Source organism: Hemiscyllium ocellatum, chromosome 15 (genome assembly GCF_020745735.1).
Source record: "Hemiscyllium ocellatum isolate sHemOce1 chromosome 15, sHemOce1.pat.X.cur, whole genome shotgun sequence".
NCBI lineage: Eukaryota > Metazoa > Chordata > Chondrichthyes > Orectolobiformes > Hemiscylliidae > Hemiscyllium > Hemiscyllium ocellatum.
Genome location: NC_083415.1, coordinates 10,411,556 through 10,439,456, shown reverse-complemented (window position 1 = coordinate 10,439,456; position 27,901 = coordinate 10,411,556). Strand labels below are relative to the sequence as shown.

Below are 27,901 nucleotides of genomic sequence, written 5' to 3'. Positions count from 1 at the left end.
CTCAGGTGATAGCAGATGGTTTTCTAAGGTTGGATCAAGGCACCATTGGATAAACATAGATAGAGGTTTGACCCTTAACTAATAGAATCTGCCCCAAGATTGCTTGACTGAGATGGAGAGAGATCTTTACTCTGCATCTAACCCCATTATGTACCAGCCCTGAAAGGGGACCGTGTGAAGGGAACTTTTCTCAGTATCTGTCCTGCACTTGAACTCTGGGACTGTTTGGTATTAAACATTGAATGTCTCTTTTCTCAATACGAACATCTCTCACTCTGACAAGCACAAAATTAATATTAAGAAGTGTGAAAATACACAAAATGAAATGTTTAAACTACTTACCCTTATTACTTCCAATGCATATAAAGGAAAGCAAGATGATAATAGCAAGGAGTACACTTAGGAAGACGATCACCGTGATTAATCCCACTTTTGATGGAGGTTCCAGAATACCTGAAAAGTACCAGAAAGACGGAAGTTAACAAGATCTACCACCCCACTGCCAGTCTTTATTTCTTGCAGGAGAAACCAAATTCTTCCAGCAACCTAACATCGTTGTAAATGGTAACAGAGTCATGTGAGTGAGAATGCTGCATCTTTGTTTTACTCCACTCCCTCTCTCTCATTATGGATGAGCAGCTTGTTTGGAATCAGGCAAGGCTGCTCACTATGTAATGACTGCAATTCAGCCTTAAGAGAAGAACAATTCTGACTCATACAGAGGAGATGGATATCGGAATACAGGACTTGGGTAGTTCATTCAGCTCTTTCAGCCCACTCATGGTTAATCGCATTGTGCTGTTGACTCACACAGCTGAACCTAGCAACTGAAGACAAAATGTACCCTGGTACAAGATCACTAGATTCATCAAGAGGGGAATAACAGGTGAAAAGTTCACTCACTGACCAAGACATCAGCTTGTATCAGGTGCCTCCAGTGTTCTTAGCCAGTGTCACCAACTGACACCACTTAATTTAGCGTGTGATGCCTGAGGTTTGATCAGATTTCAATTGGGTCCAGATCTAACCTAAACCTCACAGCAGAAGGACAGAGTGCCCCTGTTTTCAGAATCTGTTCAGAGACAGATTTTTGCATCAATCAAATTCATAAATCTGGGGCACAATATGCTCCCAGTTAATGTTACAGCAGGAAGATGGTGAGGATTGAGGAACAAGACAAAAAAAGTCAAATACGTTCCCTTTTTGTTTCTTCGCCACTCTGTTCTAAGGTTCCAACATTCTGCATTTATGAAAGGTAGTAAGAAGATAACCAGTTTTGAATTTTAGTAAGATCTAAAGTGAAAGAACACAGGAAACCACAGAAACAGCACGTAACATTCCTCAGCAGCATGAAACAGAGACCATTCATGTAAGTTTAACAGCGGTGGGGGGATGGTACAGGATGATCAGGCAGGGTGTGATAGAGGCTCCCATGTCACATCCCAAACTCCTCAGTGTGACAAGGTGAGAACATTATGACCAAAACTTTCAAGATTTTGCCTTGTTTAATTAATGTTCACCCCACCCACCCCAGGTACCTCAGATGGCAAAACGTTAACTAGAAAACATGACAAATAAAGAGGCAGTAGTTAGACTGCAACAAGCCAGGCTTTTGGTTTATAAAACTAGGGGGCATACTGTTAAGGTGAAAGGAGAAAGATTTAAAAAGGACTTGGGGGGCAACTTTTTATACAAAGATTGGTTCTTATCGGGAATGAACTGCCTGAGAGGTGTTGTAAATGTAGGTGCAGTTACAACATTTAAAGACATTTGGACAGGAACACGAATAGGAAAGGCTTAAAGGGGTATGGAGGAGAAAGTGAGGTCTGCAGATGCTGGAGTATCAGAGCTGAAAATGTGTTGCTGGAAAAGCGCAGCAGGTCAGGCAGCATCCAAGGAACAGGAAATTCGACGTTTCTGGCATAAGCCCTTCATCAGGAATGAAGAAAGTGTGTCCAGCCTGCTGGACACACTTTCCCCATTCCTGATGAAGGGCTTATGCCCGAAACATCAAATTTCCTGTTCCTTGGATGCTGCCTGACCTGCTGCGCTTTTCCAGCAACACATTTTCAGCTTAGAGGGATATGGGCCAAATGCAGGTAAGTGGGCCTAATTTAGTGTTGGTTGACATGGAGGAGTTGGACCAAAAGGTCTATTTCCATGCTATATGACTCTATGTATCTCAAGGTAAAATGCAAGGTATGTTCTTAAATAAGGAGATTAATGTGTTTGATTTCTCACAAAGAATGTTGTAGACTGTGAGAATATGAGTAATTGTAACTTTGGCAAGAGGGGGAGAAAAGGGACTTTTGATCAGCTGTCCATGATATATCCCTCCTAATTTTTATTTTCATTGACTTTCTTCAGGCAATTTCCACTGCTCCAAAGTCAAAGTTACACATAATGTGTCTTGATCATTTGTAATCATTGCTTGCTTTCCAAGAAGATTTAGGAAATAACTATCTTCAGTAGACTCACCACATTTCATGTCCTTTGTTGCAGTTCCATTTTCCAGCATTTGGAGTGACCCACAACTAAAACAACGGAGAAAAATAGAAAACGTAGTTATTATTTTTCTTCCCACTACAGTTGCACTCCACAGAGAAGACTCCTAACTGTGCACAACTGGGCAGAGAACATCAGTTTGGCCAATCAATAAAGACAGCTCCTCATTGCAGGGAGTGCATTGCCATACTTGACCATCAGGTGGTGCTGTTTCTGCAGGATAGTGTATGATGTGGCGGTGCTGGTGTTGGACTGGGGTGGTCAAAGTTAAAAATCACACAACACCAGGGTCATAGTCCAACAGGTTTATTTGGCAGTACTAGCTCTCAGAGCGCTACTCCTTCATCAGGTCTTATGCTCCATAACCACCTGATGAAGGAGCAGCACTCAGAAAGCTAATGCTTCCAGGATAATGTAGACAGCAGGATGAGAAATAGAACACTCAAGAATGGATAGGGAAGTAGAACCCAATGAAACCAGCCCTTCCTATACACAAACTCTCCTATGAAGAAATTGTATCTAAATTCTCTAGAAACCTAAACTCACCCACTAAATCTTGCTCCCCAATTGACAATCTCCCAGTGAAACCTACCTTTCCAATACCTCTTCTCTTCAATTTAAACCCTCATGCCTAATTCTCCAACTAAAATCACACCTTGCATCTCCCCATTCTACCAAAACTGATTCCTCTAGTACCTACTTCTCCATTAACACCTATTTCTTGAAGACGTATGCTTTCACTCATCAAATTTGATCTGTCTGCTCTTTTTAACTCCCTCATCACAGCAAAATTATTTGAGATTTTTAAATCATTGCTTTTGATCAGTGGTCCTAAATGGAATCAATCTTCTCCCAACTCAAACGAAGGCTAAGATTGTAAACACAGCATGGACCAGGATATTTTGTTCTCAGTGTCACTAGGTAAAAACAATGACTGCAGATGCTGGAAACCAGATTCTGGATTAGTGGTGCTGGAAGAGCACAGCAGTTCAGGCAGCATCCAACGAGCAGATGTTGCCTGAACTGCTGTGCTCTTCCAGCATCACTAATCCAGAATCTCAGTGTCACTAGACCTAGCAACATCTTTTCCAATACGGCTATCTTTATAATTTGATGGGAGATTGTATCCCGACTTACTCGCTCCATTTTCTGCAAGGCTCCATATTAGAGGACACATTCGAAAAATATCCAGGCTCACATCTTTCACACACTGGCCTTGAAAGTCCCCGATCTGATAACAAAAAAAAAGTACAGCATTATTTAAAATTATATAACTTCGGCTGGAACCTTTTCCTTGCAAATTTTTTTTATATACCATCCAATTGTGTCACCACTTCAGCTCCCTCTGTGTTTCATCAATTAGCATTGAATATGTCATCTTAATGTAGTAAAAGCCACCCAAAATTGAATATTAAAAAAGATTGACACTGAGCCCATGAAGGAGGAACTAAAATAAAGATATTAAATTCGAGGAGTGGTTTAACATGGTGGATAGGTTAAAAATGGATGTTCCAGAACTTGAGGCCTAGGTACCTATGGTTAGGTGTAAAGAGCAGGGTATGCATACAAAGCCCAAGTTGGGGGGATGCAGCAGCACTCTCATAGTGTTGTGGAGCTGCAGGATATTACAGAGGTAAGCAGGGCTGAAATCACAGAGGGATTTAAACACAAGAATCAGAATTTAGTGAATTAGTGGATCAAAAGTCCATGCAGGTCAGTGACCACAGTGACAACAAGTGAATGGGGCTTTGTGTGAGTTGGATGAGCTAAAGTTTACATAAAATAAACTGGTCTAATGGCCTCTTCCCATGGTTAACGTCTCTATGTTCACAAAGTCACAACACAAGAGTTAGTTACTTCAGTAATTCTGAGCAAGTTCCCACTATTCCTGATTTTCCTTTCTGCCATGACCCAGAAATGCTGTAGGTTTACCTTCTTTGTAAACGACTCCATATCCAGGTCCACACACCTTGTTTTCTTCACAAATCTCACAATCCGTATTGATGCAGTACATTCCTAACTGGCACTGACAGATGGTGTCTGAGGTAGTGGTACCTGGTTTTTCCACCACAAATCCTCCATCTAAACCAGGAAAGAAAGAGAGAGAGAAAGAGAATTAAAGGAGCAGCAATGGCAGTGCATTACATAGAGATGATGAACATGTCTTCATAAAACACCAATTTTTTTTAAAAATCATGAGATATGGGTATTGTGGGCAGAGGCAACATTTGTTGCCAATTCCTAATTGCCCTGAGAAGGGCTTATGACTGAAATGTCGAATTTCCTGCTCTTCGGATGCTGCCGACCTGCTGTGCTTTTCCAGCACCACACTCTCGACTCTGATCTCCAGCATCTGCAGTCCTCACTTTCTCCTGCCCCAAGAGCAGTTAAGTGTCAACCACACTGGAGTGGATCAGGTAAGGATGGCAGACCAAGTAAGGATGGCAGATTTCCTTCTCGAAAGGAATTGAGTGAACAAAATGCCTTTTTACAACAGGCAATGATAGGTTTGTGGTCATCATTACTAAGACTACTTTCAATTCCAAATTTAGTTTAAATTTTAATCTACCTTAAACTGACACTACAGTAATATAAATAGCACAACACAACCATCACCACTCAAATAATAATATAACCAAATTATGTGATTGTAGACGAGCATTGGGACTGGTTCATTTATTAATAGGTTACTAAAGGGCCACCATTTTGGTGAAATATTCGCAGGTGTGTTTTCAGTTGGTCTTGTTCTTTGTGCACTGTAACGTTGTATTCCTCGCTCTGTTCTATTACCCTTATGCACTTTGTATGGTATGATCTACCTGTTTCCCATGCAAAACAGAACTTTTCACTGCACTTATAGAGGTTTATAAAATCCTGAGGGGCATGGTTAGGGTAAATAGACAAGGTCTGTTCCCTGGGGTAGGTGAGACCAGAACTAGAGAGCATAGGTTTAGGGTGACAGGGGAAAGATATAAAAGGGACCTAAGGGGCAACTTTTTCACACAGAGGGTGATACGTGTATGGAATGAGCTGCCAGAGGAAGTGGTGGAAGCAAGTACAATTGCAACATTTAAAAGGCATCTAGATGGGTATATGAATAGGAAGGGTTTGGAGGAATAAGGGCCGGTTGCTGGCAGGTGGGAGTAGATTGCGTTGGGATATCTGGTCGGCATGACGATGACTCTGTGACCCAGGTACATGTGACAATAATAAATCAAATCAGAATAAAAGTTTCAAACCACACCACAAAAATGGTAAAAATAACCTTCTCTCTGAAATGACTAGCCAAATACTTTTCAAATATAAGTGGTGCCAACTTGGTTATAATGCCCTGGTGGTCAAATGGCTTGGTGACACTCAGATGCCAGGTTCACACCTGAAGACTGGGCACTAGCATAGGATATTAAAGCCCCTGGCAGGTGATTAATGATGGATGCTCTTAGAGACATTAGGCGGGGGGGGAGTGGGAGTGTAAATTTGCAGCACTATTAGATCAATAAGTCAGAAGTGGTGCAGCTCATGTTCTTCTGGATCTGGATCTGGATCTTAATCAGTGCGACAACAGGTAATAATTAACACTTACTCGGGTTACAGCTTTTGTGCAGTTGGCAATGATCCAGTGTATTCCACTCTGATTGATAACGGTCGGAGTCACAACGTTGGCACTCTGAGTCCTTAGTCTCTGTACATTCACTGCTCATGTAAGTGCCTGCAAAGAACAAACATTCTGCACACTTAACAGAGCAGATACACTCAGCGTTACAGAGAAATCTTTCATTTTCAGTCTTTGAATTAGTCACTGGACAAACAATGCAGATTAAAGGCATAATCCCGAAATATTAACTCTTTCTCTCTCCACAGATGCTACTGGGTTACCTGAAACTTTCTATCCCTTTCTATTTTATTTCAGATTTCTGACATCTGCCACATTTTGGTTTCGTGTCACCCCATGAACAGGTGGCTGCTAGGTTCAGACCTCTGAAAGGTCTAGCCATATTATCAATCCTATGGACTCTCCCGCTAGCTCTGTGGGTAATTGTACCACAGTGCATACTCCTTATCTACATAAACATGATAAAATCTCCCCACCGTTCAGCTGACAGTCTGTCACCTGACGTCTGCGAGCAGATATTCTGTTTGGTCTTGGTGAGCCCCAGGTGAAGGTGGATTTACCAACACTGGAGAGTGGAAGTTGGGGACAGAATTGACCCATCAACACCCATTGCACAGGCATGCAGCTGAAATGTGGCTATTGATGTGAAGCAGTAAGGGTGATGTAGTAAGATGAAGTTAGGCTGGACAGAATGGCAACTTCCAATCATGCTCCTTGGTCAGCCATCACTGAGGAGGAAATTCTTCAAATGCCAACATTCCCTCCTCTTTTCAGTCTCCCTGGCTGTTAACTCTATCAGTGTTTCTCCTTTTCCAGAAGCCCAGCTAAGACTGATGACATGAAGCCCCTGAGGGAGTCCCATTGTGCTTGTCAACTGCACCAAGAGCTGGAATGTATCTGTCCTCATTGGGTAACTCATGCTGTTGCGTTGCAGAATGGCTGTTGGGCCGGAGGAAATCGGGGCTTATTTAATTACGGGTGTGATCATATCGAACGAAAGAGCAGGGACTGCAGAAGGAAAGTCTAAATAACTAAATATAACAGAATAACTGACAAAAATGAATCACAAACCATGAAAACACTCAAAGCAATGCCTTCAGGAAAGAGCAGAGATACAGTCATATTTCAGTCTATTCTCAGCACCATTCATTTCTCAAATCTAAAATTTTATAGTGTGTTATGTTCATTTTATGCAAATGTTGTATTTGAAGAAGGAGGAACAAGAACTAATCATGACCTGGGATCAACCCAGAGCAGTCTTCAGCTGATGAAATGTTGTTGAAGTACTTTAATTTAGGAAAAACAGTAGGTTGTTTATACACCGTGGTGTCCTTCAAACTGCACTGAGATAACGACCAGGTTGTCTCTTCCTTTGGCCATTTTATTTGAAGAATAAATGTTGGCCAAGACACCAGGTATAATTCTATTGCTGCGAAATAGTGGCACAGTATCTTTTACATTCAGCTAAGAGACCAATTGGCTTTGACAAGACCTCTACCCTTTGGAAGCTGGCCTGTCAATGCAGGACTCCCTCAGTACTGCAGTGAGTGTCAGCCCAGATTTTATTCTTGACTTTCTGCAGTTGGCCTTGAACCCACAACCTTCTGACTCAGAGGTGACAATGTTGTCACTGATGAGTCAACAGTGGCATACATTCACCACATTGAGACTTGTCACCGCTTGGAATAAAATGAGAGATGATTAAAGTATCCAGAACTATAGAGAAATGCCTACTTCAGATAAATATTGACTAAAACTTCCTCTACACTTCCCCAACCTCAGAACAATGCCCCTTATTCATTTCCCACCCAAGAAACCATTTGCAGCCTCTCCAAATCATTCTCCTGCCCAGGTGGAGTGACTGAAATGTCATGGGGTCCAGGTTACTGGTGAAGAATTCTGTGCTCCTGCATGTATTATATTTTTGCTCAGACTCTCATAGGCCAACAGATAAAAGAGTTGTGTCTCTTCAACATGGGCTAGATGTGAAAAGTCACAGTCTAAACTGCAGCACTGTTCTGATTTGGACTCTTCCAGAATGCCATTCCTCCCATCCCACAATTGGAAACTGTATTCAGGTAGGATATGCTGGAGAGGGAGCAGTGCTGAGTCAACACCATGAAACCAGGACTAAACAGCAGAAACTCTGAGTACAAGTTGTATAGATGAATCTTATACTTCTTCCTCCTTTGAATATCGAAGAGAAAGGGATGATCAAATATTAATGTTTGAGATTATTTAACTATTTGATAGAGTAAATGGAAAGGAACTATGTTGGAGGGAAGTCCAGAACATGGGGGCAAACCCCAAGATTGAAACATGGCCATTTAGGAGTGATATCAGGAGGCACACTTTTACCCAAAGCTTAATGGATATCTGGAATTCACTTGCACATAAGAGTGTTGATGCTGGGAATCCATTGAAAATTTCAACAGATAGAACTTTGATAGGCGAGGCTGGAAAGGACGATGGAACCAGAGCATGTGGATGAAGTTTAGGTGCAGAGCGGCTAAGCTATGATCTCATTGAATGACGGGTTATGTTCGAGGGACTAATGGCCTCCATGTGTTTTCACATTGCGATAGCTGAGATCATTGCTGTTGAAATGAAGTTACTCACCAGGTGGACACTTTGAGCAACACTTGTCCAACTTCCAATACTGGGACCTGGTGTTGCAGATGTTGCCTGACACGAGCTGACAACCCTGAGAAAGAAACACAGGCACAGAATGAAAAACCAGAACCTGCATTTCCTTCCAATCCACTGGTCAATCAAACACTCAGAAACCCAGGCTATTTTCCCATGGGCAAACTCAATGCCTTGCTGCATTTCAATTCTGAAATATCTTAAACTGGCAGGAAAAAAGAGACACACTCATGAATTCAGCAGATCGCCTGGGTACAATTTATGGGAATGGAAACTGCATGTCTCTCTAATCTACCAAAACATTTCTCAACCTCTCTCTCCTGCTTTAAAATTCCCCTAGAAACTCTATCCTAATTTGGCTTGGTGCCAAATTGTATCTAATTACAGTGCGTGATGTTTTAGAGGAGGTGGTGGAGGTTGGTACAATTGTAATATTTTAAACGAAACCAGAGAGGGACATGAGTAGAAAGAGTTTAGAGGGATCTGGGCCAAATGCTGGCAAATGGATTAGATTTATCTAGCACGTCTGGTCAGCATGGGCAAGTTGTTTCCTTGCTGCACAACACTATGACTCTAAAGGTGCCAACTACAATTGACATGAGTTGGAGTGAAATCTTTGCAGGCTATCATGTTCCTGTTCTTTCCAGAACATTCCCAACCGCAGCTTCTTCTCCTCCTCCTGCCCTGATAATCCATACTTTTGCCTGTAACCATTCTTCTTAATTCACACAAACTTCCCTCCCTTCACTCTCCCTCGTGTTGTTAATGGAGATCTCCTGGTCAAGGTGGCAACACAGTTGAATTTGGGTCTGGCCTGTCACAGGGTTGGCAGTGGGTCACCTTCCAGCAGGTGTAACAGAAAGACCCTGCCCATTCCAAACCCACCCCCCCTTCTCCCCACCCCCAAACCCCTGCTTAGGTCAACACCCCCAAGGCCAACAATAGTGAAATTAATTGAAACCAGCAAACTAAGTTCAAAACAACGCGGGTCACAACAACCAAAAAACAGAGCTGGATCCTTTTCTTGAAAACTACAAGAAGTACAGCATGTTTTCTAAAGACTGATCACATCACTATGAATCATTGGGTTTTCCCTGTCAAGGTAAGTTACATTAAAAAACAGGAATCACTTTCGTGAGAAAACATCTAACTCCAGAAATCCAAAAAGTTTCCAAGCTTCAGACAACTGACAGGGAAACAATGATTTCCTTGTAACTGAAAAATCCCAAATACGTTTCAGAGCTGATACTTGAAATCACAACTGCGAGTTAGGTTAATTCGGGCTACAGAGATCAGTCACCACAGCTTTCGGGTCTTTGCTTGATTGCCTTCAGAAATGAGAGTGGAATTTCCCTGACCTTCCCATTTCCTTAAGCTGGCCCCAAGTTGTCTGTTTTCTGTTTCCTTTTCACCCTGACTTGGGGTTTGTGTGAGAAGGGAAGGAGGGGCTCATGGTTTATCTCCATTCGACCATAAAATACATCTTGATGGAATAAACCTAATGGTCAGCTGATCTGTTCCGGCCCTTTTCCAGTTCCCTGACTCTGAACCTGTCCTCACATCCCCTGATGTTTGTGCCACCCAGGTGATTTCACATCAAACTAAACCTGAGAGTCAGAGAAAGTGAGGACCGCAAATGCTGGAGATCAGAGTTGAGAGTGGGATGCTGGAAAAGCACAGCAAGTCAGGCAGCATTCCGAGGAGCAGGAGAATCAATGTTTTGTGCATAAGCCCTTCGTCATGATGCTTTTCCAGCACCACACTCTTGACTCTAAGCCTGAGAGTTGTGTTATTCCCATGGTCACTTTCTCACTAACATTCTTCTTTCTCTCCTCAATGTCTGGACTCTTTCTAGGGAATAATCTTACTTGATTTACTGTCCTTCTGTATTATGCTCAAGTGATTGTGGTTTAAATGCAAGAGCACATTGAGTTTTCAAATGGGTATGGGCCAGAGTTTATCCAAAAACCTGGCCCCAATAATGTTTATACACATACACTTTCCATCAGCTCTCATTGGATAGCAGGCAGGAAGAACCCTTGACTGGTTTAGCCCTCCATGGCCACATTGCATAGAAATTAACTGTAACCCTTCACAAAAACCAGCAAGACCAGACCATTTACAAAGGAACATCCAGTCTACAGGGCTCAGATCTATTATTGTTAGTACCTGACTACAGTCTTTTTTTAAAATTCATTCATGGGCGCTTGGGCAACACTGACTTCACCAGTATTTATTCCTCATCCCTAGCTGCCTTGAGAAGATGGTGGTGACCTGCCTTCTCGAACTGCTGCAGCCCATAACTGTAATAGACCCACAATGCTGTTAGGGAGAGAACTCCACGATTTTGACTCAGCAACACTGAAGGAATGGTGATATACCTCCAGGTTCAACAGTCAATGACTGGTTAAAATTCTGGAATCATACGACTTCTGCACGATAGAAATTCAATGATTCCATGATGAATGCATCCCAAACTGAGATCTCAAAGTCACACTTCCTTGTTCTTTCCTCAATGTCCTGCAAACCTTTCCTTTTCAGTTTTTTGGGAATTTGCCTTCGAGGTTTCCAGCAATAAGCAAATATGTTTCCCTTAGGTGATTATTGGGAACCAATGCCCATTCCAAGTGCATTCTGCCAGGAGAATATTGGCCAAAAATAGCTTTTACACCTGCCAGTACAGAATGAGGTGACTTCAGCAAGAGCCACAATTAAATAAGGGAGAACAAGAAAATAGTCTTTATCATTTGGTTTGGGCTCCTGATCGTGAAACACATTGACACTCATCAAAACGCTTAGCATTATTTTCTTCATACCATGCGGCCACTTTAAGGTATGACACAGCCTGGACTTTATAATAACGTTTTTGGTCTGAGACAACGAATGCACAAACTTCCGACCCAGAGGAGAGTGCTAAATGTGAACCACAACCACCATCTGATGGCTGCTGGAGCCCTGAAACCTTCCAGTGGCAGTCGATGCTGACACCAGCAGGAAAAGAGGGACAAAAGTGAGAGCAAACACAAGCTTTTGTATTATTATAGAAAAAGTAAACTGTGAGCAGCTTCCTAAGAATTTCAAATAGTGATAAAAAGGGGTTTCTCACAGAATTCTGCTCTTTATGTGTGGTTCATTTTATCAGAGAAGCTTTAAAATAAACCTATTCTGATCATCCACTGCTCAAATGTATCTGTTACGATTTTTGCTGTTAGTCAACATTTTTCTCAGGATTACCTCCTACTGAAAACACTGCAGTCATTGTATTCTGTAGAAGGTGTAACCTACTGCAAAAATATTGCTCTACTTTATACAATGAATTGTGATGCTGCACTGTGTTCCAGGGAGACAGCTCTCAAGTGGGTTATAACTAGAGGAATAGAAGTATGCTTTTTATATTTGAGCCTTAACATTAAGAGTAATTTTCACGGTCTTTAACATATAGGTCAAAGTGAGAATCCGTCAGCTACACAACTGTATTTGACTGAATACAGAATATAGCAAAGTCACTCCGGCAAATGGGACTAGAGTTGGTTCGGATATCTGATCAATATGGACGAGTTGGACTGAAGGGTTTGTTTCTGTGCTGTACATTTCTAGGACTCTATGTCTCTGATGTGCCATAATGAGCAATTTGTTTCATATGGCTGAATTAGGGCTAACAACAATATTTTATGTTACAGGATTTCCAAGTGTATGTTCAAGACAAGAATACTTTGGTGGAGCCTGTTTATTGATTGCCACAAAGCTTACACCTCCAATCTCTAAACAATTCCCCCTTGTACTGCCTGGCTCTTCTTTATATTTACACCTTAGTATAGTTAACTAGATAAAACCCAATATCCATTTACCTTGTTTCCTTCAACTGCTAGGCATTTGACAGCATTCAGCAGAACCTATTAGATACAAACATAGTACACTCTCCAATCTAAAGAATGTTGAAGGGTCACTGTGTCCTTTTGAAATAAAAGGGTGGCACAGTGGTTAGCACTGCTGCCTCACAGCGCCAGAGACCTGGGTTCAAATCCCGCCTCAGACAACTGTCCGTGTGGAGTTTGCACATTCTCCCCATGTCTGTGTGGGTTTCCTCCGGGTGCTCCGGTTTCCTCCCTCAGTCTAAAGATGTGCAGGTTAGGTGAATTGGCTATGCTAAATTGCCCATAGTGTTAGGTGAAGGGGTAAATGTAGCGGAATGGGTCTGGGTGGATTGCTCTTCGGAGGGTTGATGTGGACTTGTTGGGCCAAAGGGCTGTTTCCACACTGTAAATAATCTAATCTAATCTAATCCAATCCAAGGACTGGTATGTTCATTTGAAAGAAGAAAAGTATTTCCTAAACTTCAGTCTTTGTCAAGGAGCCAACAGCACAGAAATCTGATTTCCAGCATCTGATATTCTTTGTTTTTCTGTTTAGCATGGAAATCAACCCGAACTTCAAACCATTTGGCACTAAACGGTATAGATGGTTCAGCTGATACATTGCTGGAAGTCTCTTAATAATTTGCCAGCCAACAACTCACTTTCTCAAGAAAAATGGACTGGGAAAACAGAAAAATTCCCACAGCTGACAATACATAACATCTGTCCTGTCAGAATGTCTAATGTGTGCGCCACGGTAATGTTATAGATCCAAGCACTTTCAAATCAGACAATCTTTTTGTCAAGAAAAAAATTCTCACAGAATTCTGCTCTTTATGTGATAATGATTTTCTCAAAGGGGGCTTGGTTTGTCTTCAGCTACTGTAGTCAGGATTAAAATTATAAAACTTGCTTTTGCAACATAACACAGCAATGATGCAGCTTGTGAGTATTTTCACCCCTGCTTTCACATTGATGGGAGTGTTCCCAAAGAGTAAATAGGGAGAAATTGTTGCCACATGCAGGCCAGTCAAAAATCAGATCAGGTGATTAGCAAAAAAAGGGGGAATTTTGTTTTAATGCATTGAGTATTTATGATAAACGCTACTTAACCCATTTACCTCTGACATAAATGTACGTAACCTGATACAGGTATTTGAGTGAACCTGATGTCAATTGAAGATTCAGTATTGTTCAGGGCACCAAGAGGACTCATCTGCTCTAGTCTGAACAGTGCCTGAGGGTGTTGACCAGCCCCTCAGCCTGAATTCCCCACTAAAACACACACACTCGCTCGGAGTACATTTAAGCTTTGAAGTGGGACAAGTTCGAATATGGGAGTGACCTTCAGAGGTAAGGATGCAATGAATTAATTTAGATTTTGTACAGAGTAACATCCCACAAAACAGCATTGCAACAACGAGTTGAATGATGTTTTTTGGTGATGTTAGGCGGATTGTGAGAGCACAATGCTCTCCTTCCAATAGTGCAGGGGGATGCTTAACCTGAATCAGGACCTTGAGGTTTAAGATCTCCTCAATAAATGCAATATATCTCTTAGTGGCAACTTAAATAAGAAATTCAAACTAGTGATAAAAGGAACTTAAATTCATAAATCGCTGAGCCAGGTTTACATAACTTGATAACAAATGTCTGGGTGAACTGATGAGGAAATGCTCAAGATCAAGACTGCATTTCTGAATTCCTGGTAAAGTATTTTTCACCCCCTACAATGCAGTGTCAAATTAAACCATTGGCTGGGTAGATTAGCAGAGAAAAGGAGAACCATAACATTCCAGTTCAAACACAGGACAATTCAGTTTTAACATCCATATTCCTTGAGGCAAGGGATGTTTGTACAGAGGAATAGAACTAGCTCAGCCACCCAGTCCCAACATCAAAAGCACCCAAATCAGGTCTAACAGAGTCATGCTCCTTCCATTCTGCTCAACAACACCCTCAGATCCTTGTCCCAGCATCCACCACATCTCCAAATGTAATATTTCCGTTTCCTGCCTCTGAATGCTTCGAATGAAATTTCTGTGCCATGTTGTTTTGCTCTTGCTGGAGGCTTCATCAAGTCAATTCTAACTTATTCACATCAGATCCCTGCCACCAGCAGATGGAAGGGAACCTCATTTAGAGTGAGGTGAAGTTAAGCTCAAACCATTCTGGTTCTCTCTCTAAAAGAGGGACCTGGGTATAGATGTGCACAGGTCATTGAAAGTGGCAGAAAAGGTGGACAGAGCAATTAATAAAGTATGCAGTGATAGATGATAGAATACAGGAGCAAGGAGGTGATGTTGAATTTGTACAAAATGCTTAGACCTCAGCTGGAGTAATGTGTACAGTCTAAGTGCCACAACCTAGGAAAGATGTGAATAGATCGGAGACAGAGCAGAAATGATTTACAAGTATGGTTCTAGGAATGAGAAATTTTGGTTATGAGGATAAATTGAAGAAGTTAGGACTGTTCTCCTTGGAAAGAAGAAGGCGGAGAGGAGATTTGATAAAGGTTTTCAAAATCATGAGCAGGCTGGATAGAGTAAATAGGGAGAAACTGTTCCCACTGGTAAACTGGAACTAGAATGAGAAAGCATAGATTTAAAGTGAGATGCAAACAAGGGCAAGAGTGACGTAAGAATGAACTTTTTCACACAGCGAGTAGGTAAGGTATGGAATACACTGCCTGGGAATGTGGTGGAGGTAGATTAAATTGAAACATTCAAGGGGGCATCAGATGATGATTTGGACAGAAATGGTGTGCAGGAATATAGAGAAAAGGCAGGAGATTGAGATCAGGGTAATAGCTTCCTTCTGCACTGTCACAATTCAGTGATTCTGGCCCATCTAATGGACAATATATGGTGATCTCCAAGGCCTCTACAAGGTTGTTGCTAAATTACACAGTATGAAGCTCTCTCTCCTTCTCCCCCTGTGCACCTGGTCTCTGCTCTGGCCACTGAGATCTTAAAGTACACTGCACCCTTTGAACTACCGCTGACGGGATAATAACAACATTCTAATGTGGCAGAAACATGAATGCCCTCTATACTGTTCAATTGGGGATTTTTATTTCTGCTGCTATCAACCTGGAAAAATATTCAACCAGCTTTCTTCAGGTGTGCTGACCGACGACAATTCGTAAACTGTCAGTCCACCTACTTCCCTCAGATGCAAACTCCCTCATCTCTTTTATCCTAATCACAAGAGTTTTGGTTGGTAAACAAAAACAAAGCAGAATACATTGTTACAATGAAGCAGAGGGTAATGTGACTGTGCCTTTATTTTGTACTGTATCTTGTTGGTTAGGGGTTTTCTTGTGAAAACTCCCCTGCCTTCCTGTGGTTTTACAATTAACTAACATCTGGTTCTCACCCCCAGCCCTGCAGCCTCTGTGAGTAAACCATCAGAACACACCCATCAAATTTTGTTCTGTTACTCTTACAATCATACAGCTTTAATATAGCCCTAACAGTCAGTGTATGCAAAGTAAAAGAGGAATTGTGTCTTATGCTGTTATTTTCCTTGACCCTCATCTCAGGCATAAATGATCTATCCTATATCCTTAGACTAATCCCTGGTTCTGGACTCCCTGGTCATCAGGAACATAACTCCTGTCTGGTCCTGTTAGAACTTTATAGGTTTCTATGAGATCCTCCCCTCATTCTTCTAAACGCCAGTTAATAAAGTCCTAAATGATCCAGTCTCTTTTCATTCATCGGTCCTGCCATTGTAGGGATCCTTCTGGTGAACTTTTTTGCACTTCCTCCACAGCCAGAACATCTTTCCTCAGACATGGAGACCAAAACTGCACACAGTATTCCAGATGTGGTCTCACCATGGTCCTGTACAATTGCAGCAAGATGTCCCTGCCTCTGTACGCAAATTCTCTCTCTATGAAGGCCAACATACTACCTACCTTCTTCACTGCCTGCTGCACCTGCATGATTACTTTGAGCGACTGGTGTATAAGGACACTCAGGTCTCATTGCACCTTCCCTTTCTCAAGCAATTTCCATTCAGATAATAATCTGTTATTTGCTGTTAAAGTAGATAAACTCACATTTAAGCACATTATACTTCATCTGCCATGTATTTGCCTACCTACTAAATTTGTTCCAATCCGAGCATTCAAAGCTCAACCCAATCCTATCCTCACCCAACTCTAACACATGCATGAAATGCACAAGATGTGGTTGCAGGTTAGCAATCAGAGGCAAACTGACCTCGTCCCTACTCTAAAAGTACTGAGGCCAATTATTGTGTATTTTTGTCTCCAACTAACAGGGTCATAACATAAGGAACTGTTTTCTTTGGTGTAAATGGTAGGATCCATGATAGAACATCTTCAGTTTTCCACTTATTTACTGTTAGTCACAAAGTGGAAGTTGGTCAATCATTGAACAGCAAGGGAGAATGCAGAACATTGCAAGAGGTTGTAAAGAGTTTAAAGGAGAGACGGAGGAGGTAGCAGAGACAGCTCAAAACAAAATCTTGTTTTGTAGTCTGCTTGAAGAAAAAGCACAATGAAAGGCTGTGCATTCTAATTATAAGATTCTTCAAGGAACAGAGAACGAAGAGTGTGGACTCATAGATCTTTTCTGGTGTTAGAAAGATAATTTCAGTTGTAATACATCTGTAGAACTTGGCATCTTGTTATAGGAGGTACATTCCAGTCATGAAAAGGGGAAGTGAAAATTCATTGGTTTGTTGTTGGAAATTAAAGAATAGGGTAATGGGAATGGCTCAAAAAAAAATCCCACTGCCAGAGATTCTAATGTCCCAAGGATTTTTCAAAATGATGAAAGGTCTTAACAGATTATGACCTGCAATCTATCCATCACCCTCTCCACCATTATGAATCATTGCAGCAGTGTGAACTGTCGACAGTATGTACCTACCAAAGTTTCTCTGAAACTGATCATATAACAGGATACCAGTAAATTACTTGTGTGAGTTTCTATGGCCAGATTATGAATATATGTTTTATATTCAAAACAGTAACTTTCCATTCTGAGTTGAGAGAAGTACTGAAGAAATTCTCTCCACTGCACCAACTGATGGTCACAGGCTTTTTAAACCCATGACCTTCTTACTCAAAGATGAGGGTAAGAGTCTGCCATGGTTGCCACATAATTGTTAATAGGAGCTAATTACCGCAAGTGCTGGAATCTGCACTGAAAATAACAAATGCTCGGGATCACATCGGGTGAAGCAGCATCCCTGGGGAGAGAGCAAGCCAATGTTTCGAGTCTAGGTGACTCTTCGTCAGAGCTCAACTTGCGATGCTCATAATCAAATGTGGCTAAGCTTTCATATTTACTTGAAGGTGGCTGGTTTTTAAGCATTTTGGCAAGACTGGAGATTAGAAACATTTTTAAATTTTAGATTAGATTACTTACAGTGTGGAAACAGGTCCTTCGGCCCAACAAGTCCACACTGACCCACCGAAGCACAACCCACCCAGACCCATTCCCCTACATTTACCCCTTCATTTACTCTATGGGCAATTTAGCATGGGCAATTCACCTGACCTGCACATCTTTGGACTGTGGGAGGAAACCGGAGCACCCGCAGGAAACCCACGCAGACACGGGGAGAATGTACCTGAGGCGAGAATTGAACCCGGGTCTCTGGCACTGTGAGGCAGCAGTGCTAACCACAGTGTCACCATGCCGCCCAAAGTTATGTCTTCTTCCTTCATGAAATCTTTTACTGCACACTGAAATCTGGACAAGCGTCAGTTCAACCAAGCTGAAGCACAGCAGGCTGTGTAATGGGCCTTTTAGGTAATTCCCTTCAGAGCTGCAGTTGCAGTATCATCTGCTGTAGCTCTGCCATTCTGCTGGAAGAAAGATATTTTGTTTGTCTCTGACAAAGGGACTTTTGAAAGTAAACCACTATGCCTCACCCACAGAGGTGGAGTTTAACAGACTTCTTTGGGTTTAACAGAATTCTTCAGGTTGTATCAGATGAAGCATTTGTAAAAATGTACTGTTTTGAAATGACTTTGTTGCTTTCTTATATTAATTGGCCAAGTATTATAAAATTAAATGATGAACTAAAGAGATAACGTTACTTGAGCACTTTTTTTAAAAAGTGGAAGGACAACTTGCATTTATATGGCACCTTTGATGTAATGAAATGCCATAAGGTGCTTCACAGGAGCAAAATCAGGCAAGAAAAAAAAGACAGTGAGCCAAGGAAGACATGGCAGATGGTCATAGCTTTTCCAGAGAGGTGGGTTTATAGAGTGGATTGCAGGAGGAAAGAGGTGGGGCACTGGTGGTATCTCTCCCCGTGGACCGGGAGGCCTGGGTTCAAGTCCCACCTGCTCCTGAGGTGTGTAATAATATCCCTGAACAGGTTGGCTAAAAGGAAAAAACTAAGTATAGCAGGGTTGAGGTGAGAAATTTCAGAGCCCTGAGCCTGGATGCTGATGTTCGCCAGCAGTGGAGATATTAAAATAGAGGGTACTCAAAATGCCGTCTTGACATCTCAGGCAGTTATAAAGCTGGAGGAGCTGGGGAAAGTAGACCTATGGAGAGATGTAAAAACAAGCATTGATCGACCAGGAGCAGGTGTGGAGACTGTGAGTGCTCCAATTTCCTCCCACAATCCAAAGATGTGCAAGTTAGGTAAATTGGCCATGGAAAATTGCCTATAGTGTTCAGGGATGTGTAGTTTAGGTGCATTGGTCTGGGGTAAATATAGGGTAAAAGGGTAGGGGAATGGATTGGGTGGGTTACTCTTCGGAGGGTCGATGTGGACTTGTTGGGCCAAGGGCCCTGTTACCACACTGTAGGAATTCTATTCTATTCTATATGTGCTCACTAGTTGAGGCCATACTTACCAGCATAGGGGGAAGGGGTAGACTGAGGAGATGGTGTGAATGCTTAAATAGAGAAGTAAGTCAAGCTGCAAGAACGTATTTCAGACCTGTTCAGTGAAAGTGATGTGAGTGTCTGGGTGATTTCCAATTTATAAATATCAAAGGAATGTGGTCAGCAAGTAATTTGGGTGAATTGTGAAGTGCAGTCACACGGTAAATCCCTTTCTGGAGGATAGATCATCAGCCACCAGATACTTGAGTATCAGTCATGGTCTAGATGAGAGTGGTGCTGGAAAAGGACAGCAGGTCAGGCAGCATCCAAGGAGCAGGAGAGTCGATGTTTCAGGCAGAAGCCCTTCATCAGTCATGCCTCAGTTGTTAGCATTCTGGCCTCTGAGTCAGAACGATGTGGTTTCAAGTTTCATGCTGAATGTGTAAGCATAGAACCCAAGCCTGAGGCTCTAGCGTGGTACTGAGAGTGGGGTGGTGGGGCATTATTGAAGGTGCAGTATTTTGGATAATCTCACACCCTGTCAGGTGCATGTAAAAGATCCTATTTTGAAGTAGAGCAATGGAATTCCCAATGTCCTAGCTAATATTGACCCCTCAGTCAACATTATAGAAACAGATTAGCTGGACATCATCGCCTTTCTACTTGAGGGAGGTGGTTGTGTCACTTTTGCCTTATTATCATAGTGACAACACTTCAAAATGTGGCTGTGAAGTGCTTTGTGTTGTTCTGTGGTATGAATTCAAGACTTTCTTTCTGAAAGACTGCAAATGGATATACAGTATTTGTTTGAAGCAAAGACTGGATTTATTGCAAGTGGTGGCTTAGAAATTCCTAAAATGGTTTGGCACCTCCCTTTTAATTCAGATTAACAATTAAAATGGCAATAGGGTTACTGCGCAGAAGGAGTGCATTTTTCTCCATTGCAGTAGGGCATTGCAAGATTTTAGACTGATATGGTCTCCTCTTAAACCTGGTATCTTAGAAATTCATAAAACGGATTGGCACCTCACTTTTTACTTCAGATCAACAATTAAAACAGAAATAGGATTATTGCACAAAAGGAGTCCATATTTCTCCATTGCAATAGGGCAATGCAAGTTTTCAGACTGATATGGTCTACACTTGAATCTATTTTCTGTAGGTACACAAATGAACATTCAACTTGTGGAGGTGACAGTATTCTTACCTTTCTTGATGTGTATCCCTAAAAAGAAACATTACCAGCTTTGTTTTAAGATATGTCCTTTGGAATGGACTCTGTATATATCAATACCCTGCCTTCTCTCGAGCAAATATCATTCAGCAGACATGAGTTCTGTCCACAGCCACATATCTGTCAGTTACGTTCCTAGAACAGTCCCACAACCAACATGTTCACTGTATTGTAAGCAGTGCCAACAAATGCAAACTCATTGAAGTTTAGAAGAATAAAATGTGACCTTATTGAAAAATATAAGATGCCTAGGGGACTAGTGAAGGCAGATATGGAAAATTTGTCTCCCCCTGTAGGAAACTCTGGCTGCAGATGACATTTTCTCAGCGTAAGCGATTGCCTAACTAGAAAAGAGTTGAGGAGAGATCTCTCCTCTCTGATGGTAGTGAACTTGTGGAATTCTTTACCACACAGGCTGGGTCATTAAGAATATTCATGGCTGTGATAAACATATGTTTAATCAGTAAGAGAAACAAGAGTTAGAGGAAAATGTCAGGTAACTGGAGTTACGGATTACGAAATGAGGCACGATCTCATTGAATTGCAGAGCGCTTGCCCGAAACGTCAATTCTCTGGCTGCTCGGATGCTGCCTGACCCGCTGTGCATTTCCAGCACTCCACTCTCAACTAATGGGCTGAATGGTCTACTTCTGCTCTTACATCATATTTAAACATTCCTTGATCAATTCCTATGCTCGCACACAAGATGTGTTGTTTTACAGAGAGCTAGCATGGATTTGGTTAGCTGAATGGCCCTCTTCTGAGCCATAATTCTTTTTTTATTCTTGTTTGGGAATTGGGTGTCACTGGTAAGTATTTGACGCCCTTCCATAATTGGGTTCGTTCAGGCATTCCAGAAACAGTAAGAGCCAAGGACTTTGATGTGAGAATAGAGTTGCTTGTAGGCCTAATTAAGTGCTTACAGATAACAGATACCTGTCTCCAAATGAGTTTTTAGAACAATCAATGATGGGATTTGAACCCATGTCCGCAAACATCAGCCTGGGGTTTTAATTCATCAGTTCAATGACATAAGCAATACGCCAATTACTCCTGTAATGACTCTATGAAGTTTTAGATGACGTGGGCCAAGACTGTGGGGAATAATAGATCAGGTGCAAGATTTTTTTTAGTAAGATATAGATGCTTTATAAAAGATATTCAGTCCCAGTTTAAATATCATACTTTTATGCAAATATTTATCCATTTTGTTTCTGACATTGAATGGCAACACAATAACTTACAGAAATGTAAGAAGTGGAGAGACAGTGTTGGATGGTTCAAGTTGATAAATGAGAAATACAAAACTGCAACAATATTATGCTACTTTTTTTTCCTATTAATTTGTGGGACCTGAGCGACGTTGCCTGGCCATCATTTATTGCTTATCGCCAACTGCCTTCAGAAGGTGGTGGTCAGCTGCCTTCTTGAACCACACAGTTCATGTGCTGTAGACAGACCCATGCTGCTGTAAGGGAGGGAATTCTCCATTATTCTCCTCCTTAATCAGTTTCTTTAGATCGAGGATGACTGGTTTCCTCTCCATTTTGTTGGGTCTTGAGGTGGTTGGTAAGTTCAATGTGTAATCTGCAGATTCTGCCATGTACCATGAAGGTGATGGTTGAAGGGTCAGACAACTGAATTGTTTAGACGTTTCTACAATCTCACCAACACCTTGTCTTCACCTCCTACTGCTTGTTGTGAGTCCCCATTTTCATCTGTCACAGGCCAGGGACTACAGTTATTTGGCAGAAATAATTGAATTTCTTCAGGAATGTTGTGGGGACATTGTTACTCTGTCCTCCGAAGAGTGTCCTGCTGAGACTGAGTTATTTCTGCAGTCTGATATCAGGCATATGGACTTGATATCTCACCCGCTGGAACTGCTCTGAAGTAATTAATGCCTTAATGCTGGGACAGAACGCTGCACATTTTTGGGCCAATTTCTTGCCAACAGATTTGGATGATCTTATAAAGGTACCATTACCATTGTAAGACATGGGAGTCTTTGTGTATTTGACACTAAGTATCAAAATAGCTTGTTGAAGTATATAATGCAAACATTAAAATATAAAGTGGAGGATTTAACAATCAAACATTTTATTGCCTAAGTCAGATTGCACCTGGAAAACTACATATTGTTCATCTCTAATTATCAAAGGTACTGTGGAAATCTTAATGCACAGGTTGCAAAGAGAGCCACAAAGCTGATTCCTAATACCAGGAGTTGTGAGAAATTGGACTTTAGCTTTTCTACCTTGAGATGGCAGTGATAAAATGCTTCCAGTGCAGACTTTCAGCACAATCAGTCTTCACAAATGTTTGTGCTCTGCATGAGATTCCTCCCGCTCGATTTACCTCAAGTCTTCTTATCAACAGAAACGTCTACTAACTTCCTTTTCATGTACCTGTCACACTTCCCCTCAGTCTTCCCATGTGGCACCTCTAGTACCATGTTCTAGTTGTATGCTCTCATTACATTAAACCATGCTGGCTTAAAGGCAGGTTGGACTTTCAAAATCGTTTCGCTACTATCTGACAACTGGCAACAGTAACCAATAGTCATCAGTGAATCATGTTCATAATGTTCTGGTCCCTTTGAGATCCAAAAGGTACAAGTGAAATATTGCAATTAAAGGGTGGCCAGACACAAAGTAAATGATACTTCCCACTCAGTAATTTCTTGTTCCCAGCAACTATCACATGTTTTGCCTCAGGTTCATCCCTCGTGCTTGAAACTGCAGAGTGACTGCAGGCAAAACCATTCTACCAAGCAACAGATCATGTTTGACCCTCACATGCACTTCCCAACAATTGTTCCATTAGATGGTGATCAGAGACAGGAACCCTGGCTTTCGCTCTCCATTCATTAGTCCAGGATACTGAGACAAATCAGAGTAGTCTCGTAGGTACTTTACTGGAGATCTGGACTTCAGCAAACATCTGATGAGGATTAAAGATTTCCCCTCACTTCCCCCCACCCCACCCTCTTTTTCTCTCTGTCAGTCCTTCAAAGTGAAAAGGATGCTTACCATGAAGTACTGTATGTGGAAAGAACCTGTGGGTGGAGTCTTTAACATGGGAAGGCTGGTACATAGGGATGTCCCTACACCTCGAGGACTGCAATGCATCAAGAAGGTAGCTTCACCATCACTTTCTTAGTGACAATTACTGATGGACAATAAATGCTGGCCCAGCTAATGACACCCACATCTTACAAATGAATAGGAAAGCTCCCATAGCTCCATAGTGGAATCATATTCTTTCTGCAAAGCAGTAACCAGAATTGTTTCCAATACTTTCACTATGGCCTAGCAGGTTTTCTCTCTAATGTCTAATTCTAGTACAACCTTCCTGACTTTATATTCAGTGCCCTGATTAATGAATAATATATTCCGTATATAAGCCCCAAACGATCTATCCTGCTGCTTGTGACTATGCAATACAAGCCCCTCTGTTACCTGACAATCTATGGCATCCTGTCATTTGCTGCACATCCTTGGTCCTGTTAGCTTTCCCCAAACCTCTCTGGCCTGAATTACATTTGACACATTTTTATCCATCTGATCAGCCCCTTGCTATCTTCCTGCACTCAACAACTTTCATTTTTATTATCAAATACTAGGCCAACTTTTATATCATCTTTAAAAATGTCCCCTGCAATTCACTGTAAATTACTGGTCACCAAGTAAAGCAAGGGATTTTGTGCTAATCTTCATTGGAAGCATCTTTCCAGACACAAATACACCGACTGACTCCTTCACTCCAGCCACTGAGCTCATTTTGGATCCAACTTGTGACTTAAACTTGATCCTTTGAGATTTTACATTTCTGATGTCATCAAAGCCTTACAAATATCTAGGTAGACTATATCAAATGAACCGAATAAAAAATGAGGTCTGCAGATGCTGGAGATCACAGCTGCAAATGTGTTGCTGGTCAAAGCACAGCAGGCCAGGCAGCATCTCAGGTATAGAGAATTCGACGTTTCGAGCATAAGCCCTTCATCAGGAATAATTATTCCTGATGAAGGGCTTATGCTCGAAACGTCGAATTCTCTATTCCTGAGATGCTGCCTGGCCTGCTGTGCTTTGACCAGCAACACATTTGCAGCTATATCAAATGAACCACCTCCTTAAAAAACAACTAAACACAATAGTCAAATATTATGTTTTGTTAACAAATCCATGTTAACTGTGTTTGATAAATCCACATTTTTCTGAGGATACCTTATACTGTGCTTCAAGATTTCTTTCTAATTAAATGTGTCTACCAACAAGGTTAACCAATTGAGTTGTAGTTAAAAACCAAAAGAACTGCAGATGCTGTAAATCAGAAACAAAAGCACAAATTTGTGGAAAAGCTCAGCAGATCTGGCAGCAGCTGTGCAGAGAAATCAGAGTTAAGGTTTTAGGTTGAGTGACCCTTCCTCCAAACTGATGTTAGCTAGAAAAATGTCATTTTTTTGCAGAAGATTGGGGGAGGGGAGGGGTAAGGAGTAAACCATAAGTGGGAACAGATTCCTCTGGATTTCCTCCAGGTGCTCCGGTTTCCTCCCACAGTCCAAAGATGTGCGGGCCAGGTGAATTGGCCTATGCTAAAATTGCCCATGGTGTTAGGTGCATTAGTAAGGGGTGAATGTAGGGGAATGGGTCTGGACGAGTTGCTCTTTAGAGGGTCGGTGTGGACTTGTTGGGCCGAAAGGCCTGTTTCTGCACTGTAGGGAATTTAATCTAATCTAATAATTATCAATGGGGATATTAGTGACTAACAATGTGTGTGTGTAATGGCAGACTCTGTGATAACAAGGCCTGGTGTATGGCAGTTGGGCTAAGGACATGGGCGAGTTCAAGCTCTAAATTTATTGAACTTGATATTGAGTCCAGAAGGCTGCAGGGTCCCCAAATTACTTGGCTGATCCCTTTCTCCATTTTAAACAACAATACAAAGTAACTAGTCCTGCAGTCTTCTGCCACCTCACCTCTACCCAGTGAGGATAGCAAGCAGCTGCTGTAGGTTCACTTGGTACTCTCAGTAGCCTGTGTTGAAAGGTGTGTTGCTCGAAAAGCCAGTCAGGCAGCATTCAAGGAGAAGGAGAGTCAATGTTTCTGGCTCCGTCCCCCACCTTTTCCTCTACTACATTGATGACTGTACTGGCATCACCTCGTGCTCCCATGAGGAGGTTGAACAATTCATCAATTTCACTAAAACTTTCCACCCTGACTTCAAGTTCACCTGGACCATCTCAGACACCTCCCTCCCCTTCCTGGACCAATCTCTATCTCCGGTAACCGACTCAACAAGGACTTTAAACCTACTGACTCCCACAGCTATCTGGATTACACCTCCTCCCACCCCAACCCTCTGTAAAAACACTATCCCTTACTCCCACTTCCTCCTCCTCCACCATATCTACTCCCAGGAAGCGCAATTCCACTCCAGCACATCCCAAATGGCCTCCTATTTCAAAGGCCTCAATTTCCCCTCCCACATGATCAATGATGTCCTCCAGTACATCTCCTCCACTTGCCACACCTCTGCCCTCAAACCCCATCCCTCCACCCGCAACAAACTAGAAATCCCCGGTCCTCACCTTCCACCCACCAGTCTCCGGATACAGCACATTATCCTCTGCCATTTCCGCCATCTACAGTCAGACCCCACCACTAGGGATATATTTCCCTCCCCACAACCATCAGTATTGCGCAGAGACTATTCCCTCTGCGACTCCCTTGTTAGATCCACGCCCACCCCCACCCACCCCCACCTTCCACTGCTGGCACCTTCCCTTGGCACTGCAAGAGGTGTAAAATGTCTGCTCACCCCTCCTCCCTCACTTCCATCCAAAGTTCCAAAGATCCTTCCATGTCCAGTAGAAATTTTCTTGAGCATCCAAACACTTCTCTACTGTGTTCATTGCTCCCGATGTGGTCTCCTCTACATTGGGGAGACAGGATGGCAACTCACAGAGTGTTTCAGGAAACAGCTCTGAGACACACGCACTAAATAATCCCACCACCCTGTGGCCGACCACTTCAACTCCCCCTCCCACTCTGCCCAAGCACACACAAGTCCTGAGTCTTCTCCACCACAAAATCCAAGCCATTTGAGGACTGAAGGAAGAACACCTCATCTTCCACCTCTGGACCCACCAGCCACACAGCATCAACATCGATTTCACGAGTTTCCTCATCTCCCTTCTCCCCACCTTATCCCAGATCCAACACTCCAACCTCAGCACCACCCTCTTGACCTGTCCCACCTGTCCATCCCCTTTCCCACCTATCCTCTCCACCCTCCCCTCCCCTCTGATCTATCACCATCATCCCCTGCCTTCATCTACCTATGGCCTTCCCAGCTACCACACCCCCACCCCCACCCTCCTATTTATCTCTCAGCCCCTCCCCCTCCCCACATTCCTGAGCTCCAGCCTCTGCAGTCCTCACTTGCTCTCAGTAGCCTAGCCTGGTAATGGTCAAACATGGTGAACCATTTGTTATTTGTCTTCTATGTTTATCACGTAAACAATCGTTCTCACTCAGCCTCCGCATCCACAGTGTTTGCATTACCACCTATTACTTGTTTAGGTTAACCTTTGCCCCTCTCCCGCAGTTACGTCTACATCTAACAAAATTCTGACCATGACCATGCTGATACTCCTGCCACCTGCCGTCTTCATTTCGCAAAATTGAGGAAAATATTCCCCTCCCATTGTTGAGCTGTGTTGGAAACAACACCATCCGCCAATGTAGTTTAAGAATTCTGTGCCCTCGATAACCTTTCACACTAATTCTAACTGAAACCTCCAATTAGCGGTTCATCGTTTCTGCACTCGGCAACGTTCAGCCTATGACACATTTCAGTTCTGGGGATCTGAAAAGTTAACTCTGATTTCTCTGCACAGATGCTGCCAGACCTGCTGAGTTTTTCCAGCAACTACTGTTTTTGCTTCGATTACACGTTTGCTTTTCTGTCTCCCTCTGACCGGGGATGTACGGTATATTCCCAGCCGTAAGTGCGTTCCATTCTTACTCAATATTGAGGACATTGTCCGACCTGATTGATTGTCTCTCCTAAGCACTCCCACTCTCATCTGCAACTATTTTTCAGCTGCCCATCTCTATCTGAAAACCCTGCACACCACAAATGTCCACTTGCTCTTCCTGCCCTCTTCTAAGCCACGTTTCAGCGGTAACTGTGATGTTATATTTGCAAGTATAAA

General features: G+C 42.3%; 1 protein-coding gene across 1 annotated transcript in view; it reads right to left on the bottom strand.

The window, feature by feature from the left end:
• LOC132822702 (tumor necrosis factor receptor superfamily member 5-like) overlaps positions 1–27,901 on the bottom strand; it is a 31,298-nt gene that overhangs the window by 2,477 nt on the left and 920 nt on the right. Inside the window, exons 2-7 of the mRNA XM_060835968.1 lie at positions 8,738–8,822; positions 6,089–6,214; positions 4,438–4,587; positions 3,643–3,736; positions 2,479–2,534; positions 343–453 (exon numbers count right to left, since the gene is read on the bottom strand). Coding sequence (XP_060691951.1) covers positions 343–453; positions 2,479–2,534; positions 3,643–3,736; positions 4,438–4,587; positions 6,089–6,214; positions 8,738–8,822 — 622 coding nt within the window. The remainder of the gene's footprint in view (positions 1–342; positions 454–2,478; positions 2,535–3,642; positions 3,737–4,437; positions 4,588–6,088; positions 6,215–8,737; positions 8,823–27,901) is intronic.